This window comes from Papaver somniferum, chromosome 9 (assembly GCF_003573695.1).
Source record: "Papaver somniferum cultivar HN1 chromosome 9, ASM357369v1, whole genome shotgun sequence".
NCBI classification, from domain to species: Eukaryota; Viridiplantae; Streptophyta; class Magnoliopsida; order Ranunculales; family Papaveraceae; genus Papaver; species Papaver somniferum.
The window spans coordinates 111,670,552-111,688,213 of NC_039366.1; the positions used below are offsets into that span (position 1 = coordinate 111,670,552).

The 17,662-nt window shown below is 35.7% G+C and overlaps 1 protein-coding gene and 1 long non-coding RNA gene across 2 annotated transcripts; one reads left to right on the plus strand and one right to left on the minus strand.

The window, feature by feature from the left end:
- Nucleotides 1-10,761: 10,761 nt before the first annotated feature.
- LOC113307769 lies at nucleotides 10,762-12,456 on the plus strand. The gene is made up of 2 exons (XR_003339314.1): nucleotides 10,762-11,178; nucleotides 11,744-12,456. It is a non-coding gene; the product is annotated as an uncharacterized LOC113307769 (long non-coding RNA).
- Nucleotides 12,457-14,858: 2,402 nt separating this feature from the next.
- LOC113308624 (probable 2-oxoglutarate-dependent dioxygenase JRG21) lies at nucleotides 14,859-16,968 on the minus strand. The gene is made up of 3 exons (XM_026557087.1): nucleotides 16,234-16,968; nucleotides 15,804-16,137; nucleotides 14,859-15,232 (listed from the first exon to the last, which is right to left on the minus strand). Exons 1-3 carry the CDS (start codon nucleotides 16,791-16,793, stop codon nucleotides 14,984-14,986), a joined length of 1,143 nt encoding a protein of 380 aa, XP_026412872.1. The 5' UTR covers nucleotides 16,794-16,968; the 3' UTR covers nucleotides 14,859-14,983.
- Between the last annotated feature and the right edge of the window lie 694 nt (nucleotides 16,969-17,662).

The window sequence follows — 17,662 nt, forward strand, 5'->3', positions numbered from 1 at the left end:
AGAAAACCCTCTAGAATAATAAAATTTGCAATCTCTTCGGACTATGAAGTATATCTTCAATAATGTGACTAAGATATCGGAGAGGAAGATGATCCAATGACGATTTCACAAGCTATTAATGGTACCAAATCCAACATTTGGCTCGAAGCCCTGAAAGACGAGATGCATTCGATAGCCAGTAATTAAGTTTGGGACCTTGTAGAATTACCCATATGAGTTAAACCTGTTGGTTGTAAATGAATCTTTAAGACCAAAAGAGACTCCAAAGGTAATGTCGAAATATATAAGGATATACTTGTATCTAATTAGGGATTTACTCAAAGGGAGGGTATCGATTACCATGAGACTTTTTCTCCAGTTTCAAAGAAAAACTCATTTCGAATAATCATGACATTAGGAGATCATTTCGACTTAGAGTGATACCAAATTGATGTGAAAACTGCATTTCCCAATGAAAGTCTATATGAAGAAGTGTACATGGTGCAACCTCAAGGTTTCTATTCAAGTCACGGTGATCATCTAGTTTGCAAATTAAAAAAATCTATATATGGGTTAAACAAGCATCCTGCCAATGATATATAAAATTTCATTAAATGATATTTTCATTTGGTTTCGTAGGAAATATTGTGGATCAATGTATATACCTCAAGGTTAGTGGGAGCAAAATAATCTTTCTTATCCTATATGTAGATGATATTTTAGCTAGTAACGATCTGGGAATGTTACATGAAGTTAAACAGTTTCTTTTGCAAAACTGTGAAATGAAGGATATGAGTGAATCCTCCTATGTCATTGGCACAGAGATTCTTAAAGATGTGTCCCAAGGGACATTAGGACTGTCCCAAAAGGCATATATAAACAAAGTTTTGGAACGGTTCCAGATGCATAATTGTGCACCTAGTATATGATGTATTTTCAAATGGTTATTGTAGTTGTAGTGGTAAAACTGGGTCTTTTCAGACTTGTGAAGAAAACAATTTTTTTTAGATTTAATTTAAAAAGGAAAATAAATAAAATAATTCAATTATAGAGAAAATTACCAAGACTAGGATTCCACCATTGACCAAATAAATAGTAAACTCTAAATAGTTTTTATGCAATTCTATCTATAAAATCAATTCTAATATTTACCTCAAATATGTTTTTGAAGTAATAATTGTAATCAAAAAGTATAAAACATCAAAAGTTATTAAACCCAGCATGCTTCATCAAATTAATTCATAACTATTCAATAAAAACTAATATTTCAATTTCAGTTCCATGAAAATAATCAAATAATAATATTGCAAATAAATACTAAATTTAGAATTATACCAATTAATGTGGAACAATGGCTTCCTCCGTCGCCTTGGCTAATGGGTTTAGCTCCTCATCCCAAAAACACACTCAAAAGATGTATCCATGGATTAATAGGTGTTTTTATTGATGTAAATAATGTAGAATTGAAGTTTGTAACGCTGTAATAGTGTTACAGTGTCACTGTTACAAAAGGGAAAGAGCTGAAAATTAAACGATACTTTTCTGTTGCTGTAAAACAACGACACTCGTTTCTGGTTTTAAGATTGTTGAAGAACGACTGCCTTAGCAGGTCTGTTCTTCCTCTTCTTCTTCCTCCTCGAACAGCAGCAACAGCAGCACTGTAACTCTCTGTAATCGCTTCTCCTCGGCTCTCCTGGACTCTAAGCTCTCTCCTAAAGGTTTCTAACCCTTCTATGACTTATACACAACTATTTATAGGCTTTGAATCACCTTGAAACTCGATCAAACTCGTTGAAAATCTCCAATATTCTCTACGGGCAGTTTGAAGAATAATCCTCTTCTTGTTGCGTTCCACCCTGTTTTTAGATATTCTCTCGTCTCAAATATCTTCTAGGACATGGACTCAACTTATTTGAAGTAACGCAAGAAAATACCATAAATCTCTCTGACCAATCCCAAACCCTAAACAGAGAAGCCGTATCCTGTTGGGACTTTGATCAATTATTCCGACTTATCCAGCCCAATTGGATGGGTCTAGATGATTGCATTAGGCCTGTTATGTCTTCTAGAGTCCGTAGGTACCAAATATGCCCATTGAATCTCCTCCTAAGTCGCTCAAATCTCTGCTCAAAAACTGTTGTCTCTGCTGCCTTTTTTTCCCGCCAATTTCTGTTTTGAATTTTGAAGATGACCTCCCCCTATCCAGTTCCGGTGTCCCTTTAGTACATGCCCTGAAATGGGGTGCCTTTAGCAATTCTTCTGGGATGTTTTCCGCACTTTTTCAGGGTTCCTCCGGGGTATTTCCGGTACACTTCTGGGGCATTTCCGGTACACTATCAACGACAATCCAAGGGCCACATTTTTAGCCAATTTTGCCGCAAAGCCTTATTTATCCAAAAACACCTACAAAGAGATTAAAAACCAAAATAAGTACAACAATGGGCACTAACAATATACACATTTGAGATAAATTAGACACATAAATGCGTGTATCAGATACCCCCAAACTTATTATTTGCTAGTCCCGAGCAAATCAAAACTACAAAATAAAATCCTAACTCACTGTCGCAGGCATCGTCGATTGCATTTAGCGTATGCAATAAGCCTTTAAACCCCTAGGTGGCCCTAGTGGCCGAGTTATAGTCTCGGGATGGCTTATAAGAGATATACCCACAAAACCTTAATACTCCAGATCCTAGCTATCTACAACGAACCTTGGAAGGCACTAAACAATCTCCTTGGTTGGCATACTTATTGACTACAAGAAGAAGTAACCTGATGCGAAATTCCAATTGATGTACACGAGTTTGCACTCAAGCATACTAAAATTTATATAAAGTGACAGAGCTCTACTCAGATAGTTGCACTATGGACATCATATTCGGAGTCAAAACTAATCACATGGATAGATCAAGAAGATGGATATAGAAAAACATAGATGGCTTTGATGTTTACTAAGCGAACGGTGTTTCCCATATCTGTCTGAAGGCCTATGCCAAGATGAACCTAACCTAAATGACTGAGATACTAGTCTGACTAATATCAACTCACTAGCATATACAAGGGAACCAGTGGTCGATAATCCTAACTCTAGGTCAACACAGCTGGCATATACAAGGGTTCCAGTGGTCGACTTTATTAAGTTTTATTCCGTTTGGTCTAATGTTCTGGTCTCAATTTCTCTTTCTTTTCTCTTTTTTTTTCATGACTTTATTTCTTTTTTTTTTCTTTCTCTTTTTTTTTCATGGTATCTCAGTCACTCTAATTCACCCTAGCATTGGTAACAACTTGAATCGTGAGCCCCACCAAATCACTTAGAAACATATTTAAAAAGAAAACAACATCAAAAAAGAAGTGAAAAGGACTCAACGAGATATGGTGAAACTATCATGTTATTCCTAACAACTGAGCTCTGTGCTTTTATGAATAGACTCTTTAGATGTTTTCATCTAATCAGATTGGTTCCTCAACTCCTACAACCAAAATGCTTCCATCCACTTAGATTAGTTAGTGCAATCCTCAATAGGCATAAATTTCTAGGTTCTGGAGTTTATTTATTCATACTGCAACTAAAAAGTTTCTCCCATACCCCCAAACTTAAATCTAACATTGTCCTCAATGTTCTAAAGATGAAATTAAAAGCATGAACAAGGAGAAACTGTTACCATTTGAAGCAAAAGAGATAAGGAAAGATATTACCGTGTCGCATGAATATTGGGTTACCTCCCAAGAAGTGCTAAGTTTAAAGTCTTCATCCAGACTAAGCAAGGATTAGTCAACTCGAATCATATAGTAACAGTCGAAATAACTGTGGGTCTTCAAAACCAAATAGAGATGACCAAAGGAAACTGCAATAAACCAAGAAAATGAACAAGACTAGCAACCCCTTACCTAGTTTCCTGATTAAGATATCTATATCTAATTTTGGTTCAGGTTCAGGTTCTATAAAAGGGTCTAAATATATTTCTTTAGGCTGCAACTCCTCAAAATTGAGATCCGAATTATTAGGTCCTAGAGTCTGTAAATACTCAAATAAGAACTTAGAAGCACATAATAATAACCTAAATAATTGAGGATCCTCTAAGTCAATCAGGTTTGACTTACATAATTGACCACAGTGAGAGTAATGGTCATTCTTAAGAAAATGTGTCGATTCTAATATCCTAAAGCATTTAGGTTTAGTCTCACAACTTAATATTCGACACATTTGGAATATAAACGTTCCCACAGTTGGAAAAAAACTATTTGGTGGGAAAACAAAGTCAATCTGGGGATCATAGCCTGGGCAAACCACATCAACCAGAGGATGGGTTTCTAACGACTGAACTTCTTCCTGGACATCATTAGGCTCGGGAAAACGAGTATGAAGGTAATCTTGTAAAATGTTCGAGGCACAGATATCAAGTTCTAAGTGTGGAGACTTTATGAGAGTTAAAGGTAAGGCACTAGGGAAGTGATAATCACCCCCAAACTTAGAGTTTTCAGTGTCTCTAGATAGACCTCTAATTATTTCTTGAATTTCCGTATCTTCAGAGTCCTTAAAATATTCAAGAGATTCTTCTAAGTTATTATCAGGTAGTGCATCTTTACTCATCTCTACGGGTCTATCTTCTTCTTCCAAGACTATTGTTTCTAAGTCGCTAGACTCTAAAACAGTATTTTCGAAATGAACCCGTTCCTCTAAACCACTATCGGCTTCGTAATCAAAAGGAAAAACTTCATCGTCTAAAACGGGGGTATCCCTAATCAAATCCTCGTACTTTTGAATAGGTGAATAATCATAAAAATTATTTGGATTTGAACTAGAAATAATATAATCACTATACAACTCAATTGGATTACTAGACTCCTGATCACTATGCCTACATATTTCAGATTCTTCATTACTGCTATCCTCATCATCATAGTACGAAGATGATTGAACCTTATCTAAATAAGTAGTGTCTTTTATTCTAGCCTCGTCCTCTAAATTAGGCAAATATTCACTATTGATATCAAAGGTAGAATTAGAAACCCTACTTTGGAAATTTAGATTATTTCGAGCAGCATTGGCCAACTGTTCATTTTCTGCCTCTAGACGTGCCTGAATTTCACTGAGCATAACACTTATACGTTCACCACTCTCGTTTATCATCTCAGAATATCGTGTACACTCTTCTTTTGAACTATTCATTGCAACTAAACGTTTATACGTCCTTTCAATCCGTTGTTGGGTCTCTTCTAGATATGGAACAGGTTCAGAAATATCATAATCAGGACTAGTTTCCAAAAATGAGTAACCAGTACTACAGTGTTCCTGATTTTCTTGCTCGTAAGACCAATTCGCGTGTGGATAGTAATTGGGCTCACCATGGTATGAACCATAACCTTGAAAAGGTTGGTGTTCCCAACTACTATTCCCACCATGGTCATAAAAATGATGATGTCCATATTCAAATTCAGATCGATACTCATTATATTGGCTTCTATCATACCAGTTCGACATTCTTAATTGCAAGGGAATTCTACACAATCACAAACAAGGCTGACTCGACCAAATCAAACCTATAAAATCTAGCAAACAACAAGCATGATGGCTCCACTTAGATTGTTTCTAGACCAGCTTCTATTCCTTCGAAAAGGAATTCGTTACAATTTGAGCACACCCCTCTGGAATCAATCCGAGTCAAAGTAAGTTGAATTGAGGCGAGGGAAGCTCAGTGGAGCTTTGATACCCAAGGCCTCACCGCTATCACAAGGCGGCGCAGTCACGCATTCAACTCACAGAAACCATCATGAACTTTGAAGTGTGCTTAAAGAGCAACCAATATTTTTCGAACGAGTTTCCTATTAAGCGCGATACCCTATCGGTCTCGTTCTAGTCAAGTTTTAAGCTTGGGTTCGCGTTAGGTTTCGTTTTCCTAAGGCGGGCAAGAAGGAAACGGTGATGAAATCCGAGTCCTTATCTTGATTTGGCCAGGCCTTGCCCTTTACTAGGAAATTAAAAACAGTCCAAATTCGTCCTCAATCAATGAATCACCTTAAGGAATACAGTAACTCGCTTACAGGAGATTCGCGAGTGTTTCGATGGACTTACCTCCCGTACCAGACGGGGGATGAACCGTTGTAGTCGACTCGGGCCACGACTCCTATGTCATGTACGAACTCGAGGGGCCGAGACGATATTGTAATCGTCGTCCTTCCCTGCAAACAGTTTATATTTAATTTTTTTTATTAAAAAAATTAAAAAATGTCCAAAAGTCCAGAATAAAGTCCAAATAAAAAGTCCAAAAATTATGAAAAATAAAGCCTATTTACAAATTCTAAAAAAAATAAATAAAAGCTATATACAAAAAAAAAAAAAAAATTAAATCCTAAAAATTGTCTTCTTTTTCTTCTCTTTTCTTTAAGCTTTGTTCCAAGTCCTTAGTATCCAACTTCAAACCTGCAAATCAAAGACACACCCAAAGAAACGTAAAGAGGAACAAATAAAAATAATAATAAAAAATAAATCTAAAAAAAATGCTACCTAAACACAAATCCTCGTCGGCGGCGCCAAAAATTTGATGTATTTTCAAATGATTATTGTAGTTGTAGTGGTAAAACTGGGTCTTTTCAGACTTGTGAAGAAAACAATTTTTTTTAGATTTAATTTAAAAAGGAAAATAAATAAAATAATTCAATTATAGAGAAAATTACCAAGACTAGGATTCAACCATTGACCAAATAAATAGTAAACTCTAAATAGTTTTTATGCAATTCTATCTTTAAAATCAATTCTAATATTTGCCTCAAATATGTTTTTGAAGTAATAATTGTAATCAAAAAGTATAAAACATCAAAAGTTATTAAACCCAGCATGCTTCATCAAATTAATTCATAACTATTCAATAAAAACTAATATTTCAATTTCAGTTCCATGAAAATAATCAAATAATAATATTGCAAATAAATAGTAAATTTAGAATTATACCAATTAATGTGGAACAATGGCTTCCTCCGTCGCCTTGGCTAATGGGTTTAGCTCCTCATCCCAAAAACACACTCAAAAGATGTATCCATGGATTAATAGGTGTTTTTAATGATGTAAATAATGTAGAATTGAAGTTTGTAACGCTGTAATAGTGTTACAGTGTCACTGTTACAAAAGGGAAAGAGCTGAAAATTAAACGATACTTTTCTGTTGCTGTAAAACAACGACACTCGTTTCTGTTTTTAAGACTGTTGAAGAACGACTGCCTTAGCAGGTCTGTTCTTCCTCTTCTTCTTCCTCCTCGAACAGCAGCAACAGCAGCACTGTAACTCTCTGTAATCGCTTCTCCTCGGCTCTCCTGGACTCTAAGCTCTCTCCTAAAGGTTTCTAACCCTTCTATGACTTATACACAACTATTTATAGGCTTTGAATCACCTTGAAACTCGATCAAACTCGTTGAAAATCTCCATTATTCTCTACGGGCAGTTTGAAGAATAATCCTCTTCTTGTTGCGTTCCACCCTGTTTTTAGATATTCTCTCGTCTCAAATATCTTCTAGGACATGGACTCAACTTATTTGAAGTATATCCCACGCAAGAAAATACCATAAATCTCTCTGACCAATCCCAAACCCTAAACAGAGAAGCCGTATCCTGTTGGGACTTTGATCAATTATTCCGACTTATCCAGCCCAATTGGATGGGTCTAGATGATTGCATTAGGCCTGTTATGTCTTCTAGAGTCCGTAGGTACCAAATATGCCCATTGAATCTCCTCCTAAGTCGCTCAAATCTTTGCTCAAAAACTGTTGTCGCTGCTGCCTTTTTTTCCCGCCAATTTCTGTTTTGAATTTTGAAGATGACCTCCCCCTATCCCGTTTCGGTTTCCCTTTAGTACATGCCCTGAAATGGGGTGCCTTTAGCAATTCTTCTGGGATGTTTTCCGCACTTTTTCAGGGTTCCTCCGGGGTATTTCCGGTACACTTCTGGGGCATTTCCGGTACACTATCAACGGCAATCCAAGGGCCACATTTTTAGCCAATTTTTGCCGCAAAGCCTTATTTATCCAAAAACACCTACAAAGAGATTAAAAACCAAAATAAGTACAACAATGGGCACTAACAATATACACAACTGAGATAAATTAGACACATAAATGCGTCTATCAGTATAGCACATATATAAAAGGAAGATACGTTAAGTTTAGATCATTGTCTAAAGAATGATCTATAACGACAAATGATGGAAACCATTCCATATTCATCAGCAGTTAGAAGCTTAATGTATGCACAAGTATGTACAAGACCTTGCATTTCTTTCACAGTTTCGAGCTTAATGTAACCCAGGTTTCGAGCATTGGCGCGCTGCAAAGAAAGTCATACGTTACTTACAAGGAATCAAAAATTTACAGTCACATACAAACGATTTGATGACCCTTTCGAAGTAACTGGGTATTCAGATTCAGATTTTGCCGGTGATGTTGACACTAAAAAGTCAACTTCAACATATATTTTCCTTCTGGCTGGAGGAGCAATTGCTTGGAAAAGTGACAAACAAATGATGATTGCAACATCAACTATGAAAGAAGAGTTTGTAGCATGTTAAGAAGCTACTTCACAAGTTGTATGGTTACGGAGTTTTACCGCTGGGATAAGAATTATAGATTATATCTCTAAGCCATTAATTTTATATTGTGATAACTCAGCTGCAGCTTTCTATTCTAACAACAAGAAAAGTTGGAGTAAGAATAAACATATCGATATAAAGTACATTTTTGTCAGAGAGCGTGTCCAATTAAATCACATGACTATAAAGCACATAAACACTGAAATGATGCTTCTTGATCCATTGACAAAAGAATTGTACCTTCGGTCACACAGGGAGCATGTTAAGCTATGGGTTTGGTCAACTTTTGATGTGTATTATGTATCGTACATGTAAACACTTTTTGTTAATTTTTATATTTTTCATTAGTTATATACATAAGAGGAAGGATCCATGGACACTCTTAGGTGGATATTATCATACATGATTTGCGTCATTTTTTCCTCAAAACCCAAACGACAATGAATTTAAATCTAATATTTTGATGATATATTCCTCTTATAAGAATTTACATTTCTACCAAAAATGAGCACAATTCGAAACGTATAACAACACCATCCGCCCCTTTGAATATCAGCCGTTAAAAGTTAACGGTTGAAATCAAGATCGGTAGATGGTAAGGTTTGGTATCTCGAATTGTACTCATTTTTGTTAGGAATGTAGAGTCTTATAAGAGGAACGTATCATCAAAATATTAGATTTAAATTCATTGTCGTTTGGAATTTGCGGAGAAAATGACGCAAATCATGTATGATAGTGTCCATCTAAGAGTGTCCACGGATCCTCCCTCTATACATAAAGTTTTAGAAAAGTTAGAAACGTCTCATTAGAGATAACAGTTGGACCTGAATAAGTAATTGGTACTTAATCATAAAGCCGAACCTATTTATGAAAATGATGTTATCGTGATACATGGAAGGAATTGCTTGCTAATAAAGTTTTGACTACCATGGTTAGTACATTAATTTCGTTTACAGGTTCTAATTTATTGAGAACTGTCACTGGTCATATAAAGAATATTCCAAAACCATTTACTTATAAGATGAAGGAAAATACCTGCTATGAGACCAATGTGTGTCATATGGGCCAAGCGGGAGAATGTTTGAAAAACAAAAATGTGGCATATGTGCCACATCATCAAATGAAACAGTTACAGGTAATCGACATTTCTCTTCACCTATATTTGCGTCTCTTCCCTTGAAAGTATAGGTATGTATTGAAATTAGTTCTCACTCCTGTTAACCGTTGATGGAAAATTTATCTAAAAAGATTAATAACGAGTCCCTATACTCCGTGATTTGATTGTAATAATCGATTGATAGTGATGAAGATTAACGTGTGTTTGAGAGTTTAAGATGGATTAGGAAAAAAGGTTTCTTGTGAATTTGAAGTTGCAGAAAGAAGACGTCAACTATAAAAAGAATAAAAAAGGGGATTTCAAAACATCACCATATAACATATTTATCCCCGCACCTCTGTTGTTCGATAAAAATACTCAGAGAGGAGAAAAACTCCAAACCACCTCCACCACCACCCATCTCATCTAACGGTTCAAATTAATTGCATATAAATTGTTTAAAATAAATTTATTTTAATAACAGTCAAGACGGTCGTCAATAATAATCATGTAACCCAACTTTTAATTAAAAAAATTTGATGACTTAAACGCTACTTTAATCATTTTTTTATGACTCAAAATCAAATATCCCTATTATCTTTCGGGATCAAAAAAGAGATAAACTTTTCATGAATTTCTCTTTTCCGAAGCAAACGACAGAGGTACAATTGCATTGAACCGAATGAGGATACAATAGAAACCAAATAAACAAAAATGAAGAATCCCCAGAGATAGTACGATTGTGGTATAAACTTTTCCGTCAAGATCTTATTCCCATGACGCACTCTATCTTAGATTTATGTCTGTTTAATTTTCGTGGTTTTACACTTCTATATTTTTACTTCTACTTTTACCATAGGAATTTTTTTTTTCACCTTCCTAAATACCATGAACGAAGGCAATCAGATGCATGTATAAAAATTAAAATGCGAGACAATGATTGGTGAGGAGGAATAATAAATAGTGAATGGGTCATTTGACCAAAAAAGTGTATTTTCCGGTTGAAATGGACGTATAACAATTTGGTTTGGGTGAGATGGACAAACGTCACGTGGTTTCAGTTTAGACATTTGTACCCCACGTCGTTTCAATTTAGATCTATCTCTTCGTTATCTTTCTTCTTCTACCACAAACAACATTTCTTCCTCCTCCGTCTTCATCAGAAGAAAACCAACACCACCAGGATCAATATTATCTCCACCACCATCAGCATCTCGTTCTCCATCATCACAAACACCACCAACAACATCATCAACACCACCACCATAAAAACCAACAACATATCATCTCCACCACCAGAAACAACAAACTCACCATCAAAAGACACCACCACCACCATCAACAACATCACCGTATTCCTTCATTATCCTGACCACTACAAACTCCAGCAACACCATCGTCGAAAACGCCACCAATATCAAAATATTTTTTTTTAAATACCGTAATTAAATTGAGGTTAATTTCTTAGAATGATTGAAGCTAATTAAAGAAATTGGGTTTTGTTTTCTGTCAATTTCACAAGATGAGTAAGTTTCCTAAACCCAATTTTGATAAAGCCCTAATTTATTTTTATTTTTTTGATGCATTTGAATGAATGTTTCATATATCTTGTGTTATTACTGGATGAAACTGGTTTCGTCTTGTGTTTCCACAAGATGAGCCTGGTTTCATCATCTGTTGCTACTAGTTGAATTTGTTGTACATCTTAAGTTTTACTGGATGAAACTGGTTTCATTTTGAGTTTCCACAGGATGAGCCTGGTTTCTTCCTTTGTTGCTACTAGATGAATGTTTTGTACATCTTCCTGTTTTAGAATGGACTAATTTTAGTTTCATCCAATTTTTATACTAGGATGAAATTGGTTTCATCCTGTTTTATATTGGGTTGAATTTGGTTTCGCCTTATTTTTAACTAAGATGAAACTAGTTTCATCTTGTTTTAGATTGGGTTGAATTTGATTTCGCCCATGTTTAAAGTAGGATGAAACTAGTTTCATTCTGCCGTAATTTAAGATTTTTGTAGTGGGTTTTCTTAAAATTGCTTAAAACTGTTTTTGTTTGCGTTCTGTGTGAATTTCTTATGATTTTTTAGATGAAACCAAAGAACTGTACATTATGTCCACAAAAAGGTAAGAAGAGTTGTTTCTCAGGCTGTTGCAAATCATGTAGTGGACCTTGTTGCTGGCCCAGGTGCTATTGCGGTGATTGCGACTGTGGCTGCTTCAGTAAAAACTCCTGTAGCAAGTGTTGTTGTGCTCTTCCAACATGGAAATCAAGCACCAGTTGATGATCTTGCTACAAATTTACAAAATTGTTCTTGTTTTCAATGTCCGAGAGAAAGAGAAGACGATGTCAAGTATTGATTTTGAGATGCAGACCTTTGTATTTCTTTGATTTTCAGTTCCTTAGTTGAATCTCAAACTGGGAGTCGCCCCCCGATACAAGAGGCTGGTTTGTTTTGAGTTATGTTAGTTGATTTTGTACCATCGTAATTCAGATTCATGGTGATCACAACTTAACGGAATAACAAGAGTGTGCAGCCGTTTGGTCGGTTGGAGATGGGATCCAAATTAACTGTCAAAGTGATCTTTGTGTGGCCTCTTTACTTGATTTTCTCGCTTGCAATACGAAGTGAGTATAGGTTCGCCAAAACGATGTTTACTTTTTTTTTGAGTTTTTGAATATGATTTGTAGTTGTATTACGAACCGTTAAAGATACGTGTAATTGAAAAAGATAGGGACATATTGGTCTGTTCCAGTTAATTAATAAAAAATATTCTGGATGAAATATCCACAATGAAAAAATGAACAGTATTTCTTTGATTCCTGTTCATATAAACAATATCGAAACTTTCGAGTCTGTTTCACCCAGAAAACTTACGACGCACTCTATCTTAGATTTATGTCTGTTTAATTTTTGTGGTTTTACACTTCTATATTTTTATTTCTACTTCTACCATAGGAATTTTTTTTCTCACCTTCCTAAATACCATGAACGAAGGCAATCAGATGCATGTATAAAAATTAAAATGCGAGACAGTGATTGGTGAGGAGGAATAATAAAAGAAGAGAGGTTTTTGTAGACCCAAATGTATTCAGGAATGACGGCCCACCGGACGATACGCTCTCCTCATGTACCCATGTGATATGAAGGTCTAAATTCACCTCAATCACATGGGAATAAGCTTGTAAGAATGTGATTCTCAACATAATTTGAGAAAATGGAGCTAAACCGCATGCTCAAACTTATTCATTATGTTACATGAGAGATGGGAATCACATGTCACGCATCTAAATCTACATTTTCTTGACTTGGCCCAATATGGAATATCAATGAAAAGCTAGAGATGGAGACATGATATAGGTGGTCGTCCGTCATACCTCACAATACCATTTGAAAGTTTCCATTTCCACCATGACTGGACCAAAAACTACTTCTCTGCGAACCTAGTTTTAAAACACCGCAACAATTATTTAGCTTAGAATTTTACTGACTTTCTATCTGTCTTGTGTGTTCTTGTGTCTTCCCAAATTCACATAACTAACGACACGATTAGCGGCTTAAAAAAAATAAGTTTACTACGAGGGTAAGGGGTTATCAAATTTCATGAAATTTACCAGCTTCTGTTGACAATCACGCAATTCTCCGTAAAATTTAGTAACCCTTGCCTCGGGAGAAAAACTGGAAAACACTTGACCTGGTACCACCAATGAAATGAGATGCGTCATGAGTGAGGTAGCTGTAGAGTGTCCCCGTGAGAAAAGCGTCACGAAAATGAGGATCTGGCGCACAGATAAGCATATGAGTTGTGCGACGCTGATGGTTGATTCTTTGACTTTCATATCATCTACTATATATATATATATAAAAGTTAACAAACAGCAGATACATTTAAACACGTGCTTTATATTTAATTTTAGAAGTTGAAAGATCCTGCTGCCAGTAGTTAAGTAGTTAAGTCAGTTGTTAATTTAAAAAGTGATTGATTGGCGATGATGATGGATGATGGTAACCCTACAAATTTCAATCTTCTCCAGTCCAATCGAGGGGGGTTACTTTAACAGAGAATGAAAAAATATTAAAACGGAATCGTAAGACTTAAACAAGCGAATAGATAACTGCTTGACTGCTTCTTCAATCTCGGGTAAGAGCTAGAATTGGAAAAACCACAAAGTATAGCTGGATTTTGGGCACAATTGATCGAGATATGAAGCTTCATGCAACATTACAAACTCCAGGGTTTTGGCACATTGGATTTAACAGTGCATAGTTTGAAGACAAAGATATCAATTATCATCAATCTTGGAACTTCCAAGAAAAACTTTGTGTTAACTTTGAGATTACAAGACTGGCATCACTTTCGGTGATTGTGAAATTAATTAAACCTTTACTAGCTCTAAAAGGAACCGGGTTGCAAAGATCTTACTTTGAAAAAACAAACACCTCTTTCTGAAGAATGTCGGCTGTAAGTCCCAACGAGGATTTCGTTTGATCTCAACAACAATGTTGTCAAAAAGATGATTTCCTGTGTGGGGAAAGACAACTTATTTTGAACCCATTATTTTTTAATCCAGGATGCATTCGTGTATATAGAAAAGACTAAAGATGCTCCTGCTTTGTACTAAAAGAAGCTCGAAAGCAAGGACATAGTTTGAGCCCACTGCCGACAACCTAAGAAATGGAGATCGCGAGTTCGCGACCGCATGAATAAGAACCCAAGTTTTACAATGCAACTCATCTTTGAAACCAATGCCAAATTTCCCACGAAAATGATCTTATTTTTTTTCGTTTTTTTTTATTCCATTTTTGAAGTTTTATTTATTCAAACTATATATACTCTCTCGGTTCCTTTTTAATAGGTTGGTTTCCTAAAATAAATGTTGCAAAAAAAATAGGTTGGTTTCCTAATTGGAATAGTCAAATGTTACTTTAGTTTTCTGAGACCACTTTTCTCTTAATTTTTTTTGATGACAAGTGTCATGTGGACCATTTCACTATACTTCTTTTGCTGACAAGTGTCATGGGGACCATTTCACTTCACTTCTTTTATTTACAAGTGTCATGAGGACCACTTTCAGTGATTACTTCTCTTAATTTTCTTAATTTTCTCTAAAAACAAAACGAACCTATTAAAAAGGAACGGATGGAGTACATCATACTATGCCACTCATAATTAACAAATGCACAAGTAATTGATTTAGCAAACTTACATGACAACTGATGTCTTCTTCTTCTTCTTTATTATTTATACGATTTACATCGTATATATTTCTTTTTGGATTTACCAATGATTAATTGTAAATCCAAATATTGGTACAATATAATAGTTAATTAACGTGGTGATTTCATAGATTCGAGCTGCAATTTTCCACGAGTACCCATCGTTCGAATGAAGCGCCTGTATTCGTTGAACGTCATCGGCGAATAAAGAGCTGGCCGTTCCAGTGTTACAAGTTCTTTAGCCGGCTGTATGACTAAATCTCCTCTAGGATTATAGAAGAATGCAAGAGATAAGCGTTCATTCATTGAATTCACTGTAACCCGGTGTTCAACGCTTTTGTATATCGCATTAGTCAGCACCTAATTAAAATTAAAAAAATTAATCACCCATTAGTATTCGGCTTAAGTAAATTCAAAATCAGATTGATATGATCATATTATGCAGTTCATATATATACACGTTATGCTACCCGTCAAGATATATTTTCTGAGGTAGCAAGTGCGACCACGCCGGTCAGGTGCATACTTGCATCCTTTGATGGACCACAAAGATCTCCGACAACCTTGATTTTTTATTTTGTTCTTTTTCTGTGGATATTAAAGATGGAAACTGACGGTTCTTTATTCATCTTTTTGTACATTTCTCATGCTAGTTGAGAACGTCATATAAGACAATTCAGATTTAAAAGTGAACATTTAACTATGTGAAGTGTGTTGCTGTTGAAAGGGAAACAATGATACTAAATCAAAAATAAAAAAACCCTAAAACTTTCATTGACCATAATGCCATGACTGGATTTAAAGTTCATGCCCCCCTGATTTGAGTTTTCAAAATAGACCTTATTATAAATAATATAATTAACATATAATGATGTTACTGTTAATTAGGATAATGATCTTGAGAGATAATGAAAAGGAGAGTGAGAGGGACCTGAATTTGATCGCCGATGTTAACGATAAATGAGTTTGGAGCAGATTTAACGGTAATCCAAGTATCATCTTTACGAACTTGAAGACCGACGACGTCATCGTCGGGGAGGAGAAGAGTCATACCACCAGGATCAGAATGTGAAGAGAGACCAAGTGCAAGATCAGGCTGTGGACATTTTGGATAGAAATTTATTCTCATACAAGCTCCAAATGCTTCTCCACCTTCAAATGCATTTTGGAGATAATCCTCTTCTAACCCAAGGGTAATTGATAAAATCTTCATTATCTTCTTACTTAATTTCACCAACTGCTTGCAGTATTCAGCAATCACTTCCCTATACAAAATAAAGACATGCATATCAACAAAATTATTCTTATATAGAGTTTTACGTGCTTGTTAATAAACATACAATATGTGAAGTATAGATCACCTGCAAGATAAAGGTAGAGCAGGCCACTTGTTAGGATCCTGCAAAGATTGAGGAAGATAGTGCAAGTAAAAGTAATCATTCCAATCAAGAATGGCGCCTTTTTCCACACCCAATCGACTACCATAACCCTCGTAAGTTGCCGGTGTATTGGCGTAAATTTGTTTCTGTTCAAATGGCAAATGAAAGAACTGTCGCCATACGTCTCGAACTTGATCCATTAACTCTGGACTTATCCCGTGATTGACAATTTGGAAAAATCCCCAGTTTTTACTCGCCATGCATACTTGATCCAGAATCGTATCTGGTAGAACCAGATGATTATCCTCATCATCAAGTAGCCCTTGGAAATCAATAAGCGGGATATTAAGATCAGCAGCATCAACAGTCGTAATAGTACTGGTTTCGACTGACAAACCTAACAACTTAGTGGGTGAAGTTGTACTGGTATTAGGTCTTTCTGAGGGAGGTTTGACATATCTATCTGGAATAACAGAAGAACCATTTTCTGATATTGCCTGAACTCTTGTTATTGGTTCAGGCCAAGAATCTTGTGCACTCATGATTTTGATATGATCTATTAGAAACTAGCGAGACACTATTTATAGAGCGAAAGATAGAGCGAAAGAAAGAGATATAGATTAGGGAGTGGTTGGCTAAAAAAAGGAGAGAAGAGAGAGCAAGGTAAGCTATAACAAAAAATAAGGGGTCTCTACATATATATATACTCGTGGAGCAGGAGTACTTGTGGTGGCAGGCCGACATTGTTGTGTATTTCTGATTTATAGATAAAACATACAGTGCTCAACTGCTTATGGCAATATAAATAAATGAAAGGATGAAAACGAAAATTTAACAAGATAAAATGTGCGTATATAGATTTCGGCGCAGCCGTGGCGAAGTTGGTTTACTACGTGTAAGGCCCGTGTGCCAAGCTATAGCTGCTCCCTATTAGCAACGTTGCTAAAATAAAGCAGGAAATAAAGTGAACGTCATCAAAAAAATGTGTGCTTTTAACTCTTTACTACTTTTTCCTTTGATGGTGACTCTGAAAAGGGGAAAATGTGACGGTAACACCTTAACAAAGCAGTCATAAACATGCTATTGCGGTAGACAAGGCTATATAGGTTTCTCTAAATGGTAAATAGTAGGTGTACGACATCTTAAAAATCTTTTATCATGCATAGATATACCGGACTATTGAGGTTTGACCAGTTTACCCCACACATATATATACCCGTAGGCTGGTGTGGGAAATTATTAACCAACAGTCTATAAACTCTATAGCTAGGAGGCACACAGTGTAGTCAAAACTCAAAACAAGAAAAAGATAGTCCCTCAAAAGTGCATCATTGCTATGGGGATTATCAATTTATTTGGGGGTGTACCAATTCAGTGCTTTGAACTGTTTTGATTTATATGAATTTTGGTA

Excerpts from the sequence above, each read along its gene's own strand:
- LOC113308624 (XM_026557087.1), bottom strand. The coding sequence starts at position 16,793 with ATGAGTGCACAAGATTCTTGGCCTGAACCAATAACAAGAGTTCAGGCA. Across the intron at positions 16,138-16,233 it reads GCTCTACCTTTATCTTGCAG|GGAAGTGATTGCTGAATACT; the intron begins GTGATCTATACT and ends TATTTTGTATAG. Across the intron at positions 15,233-15,803 it reads ACATCGGCGATCAAATTCAG|GTGCTGACTAATGCGATATA; the intron begins GTCCCTCTCACT and ends AATTTTAATTAG.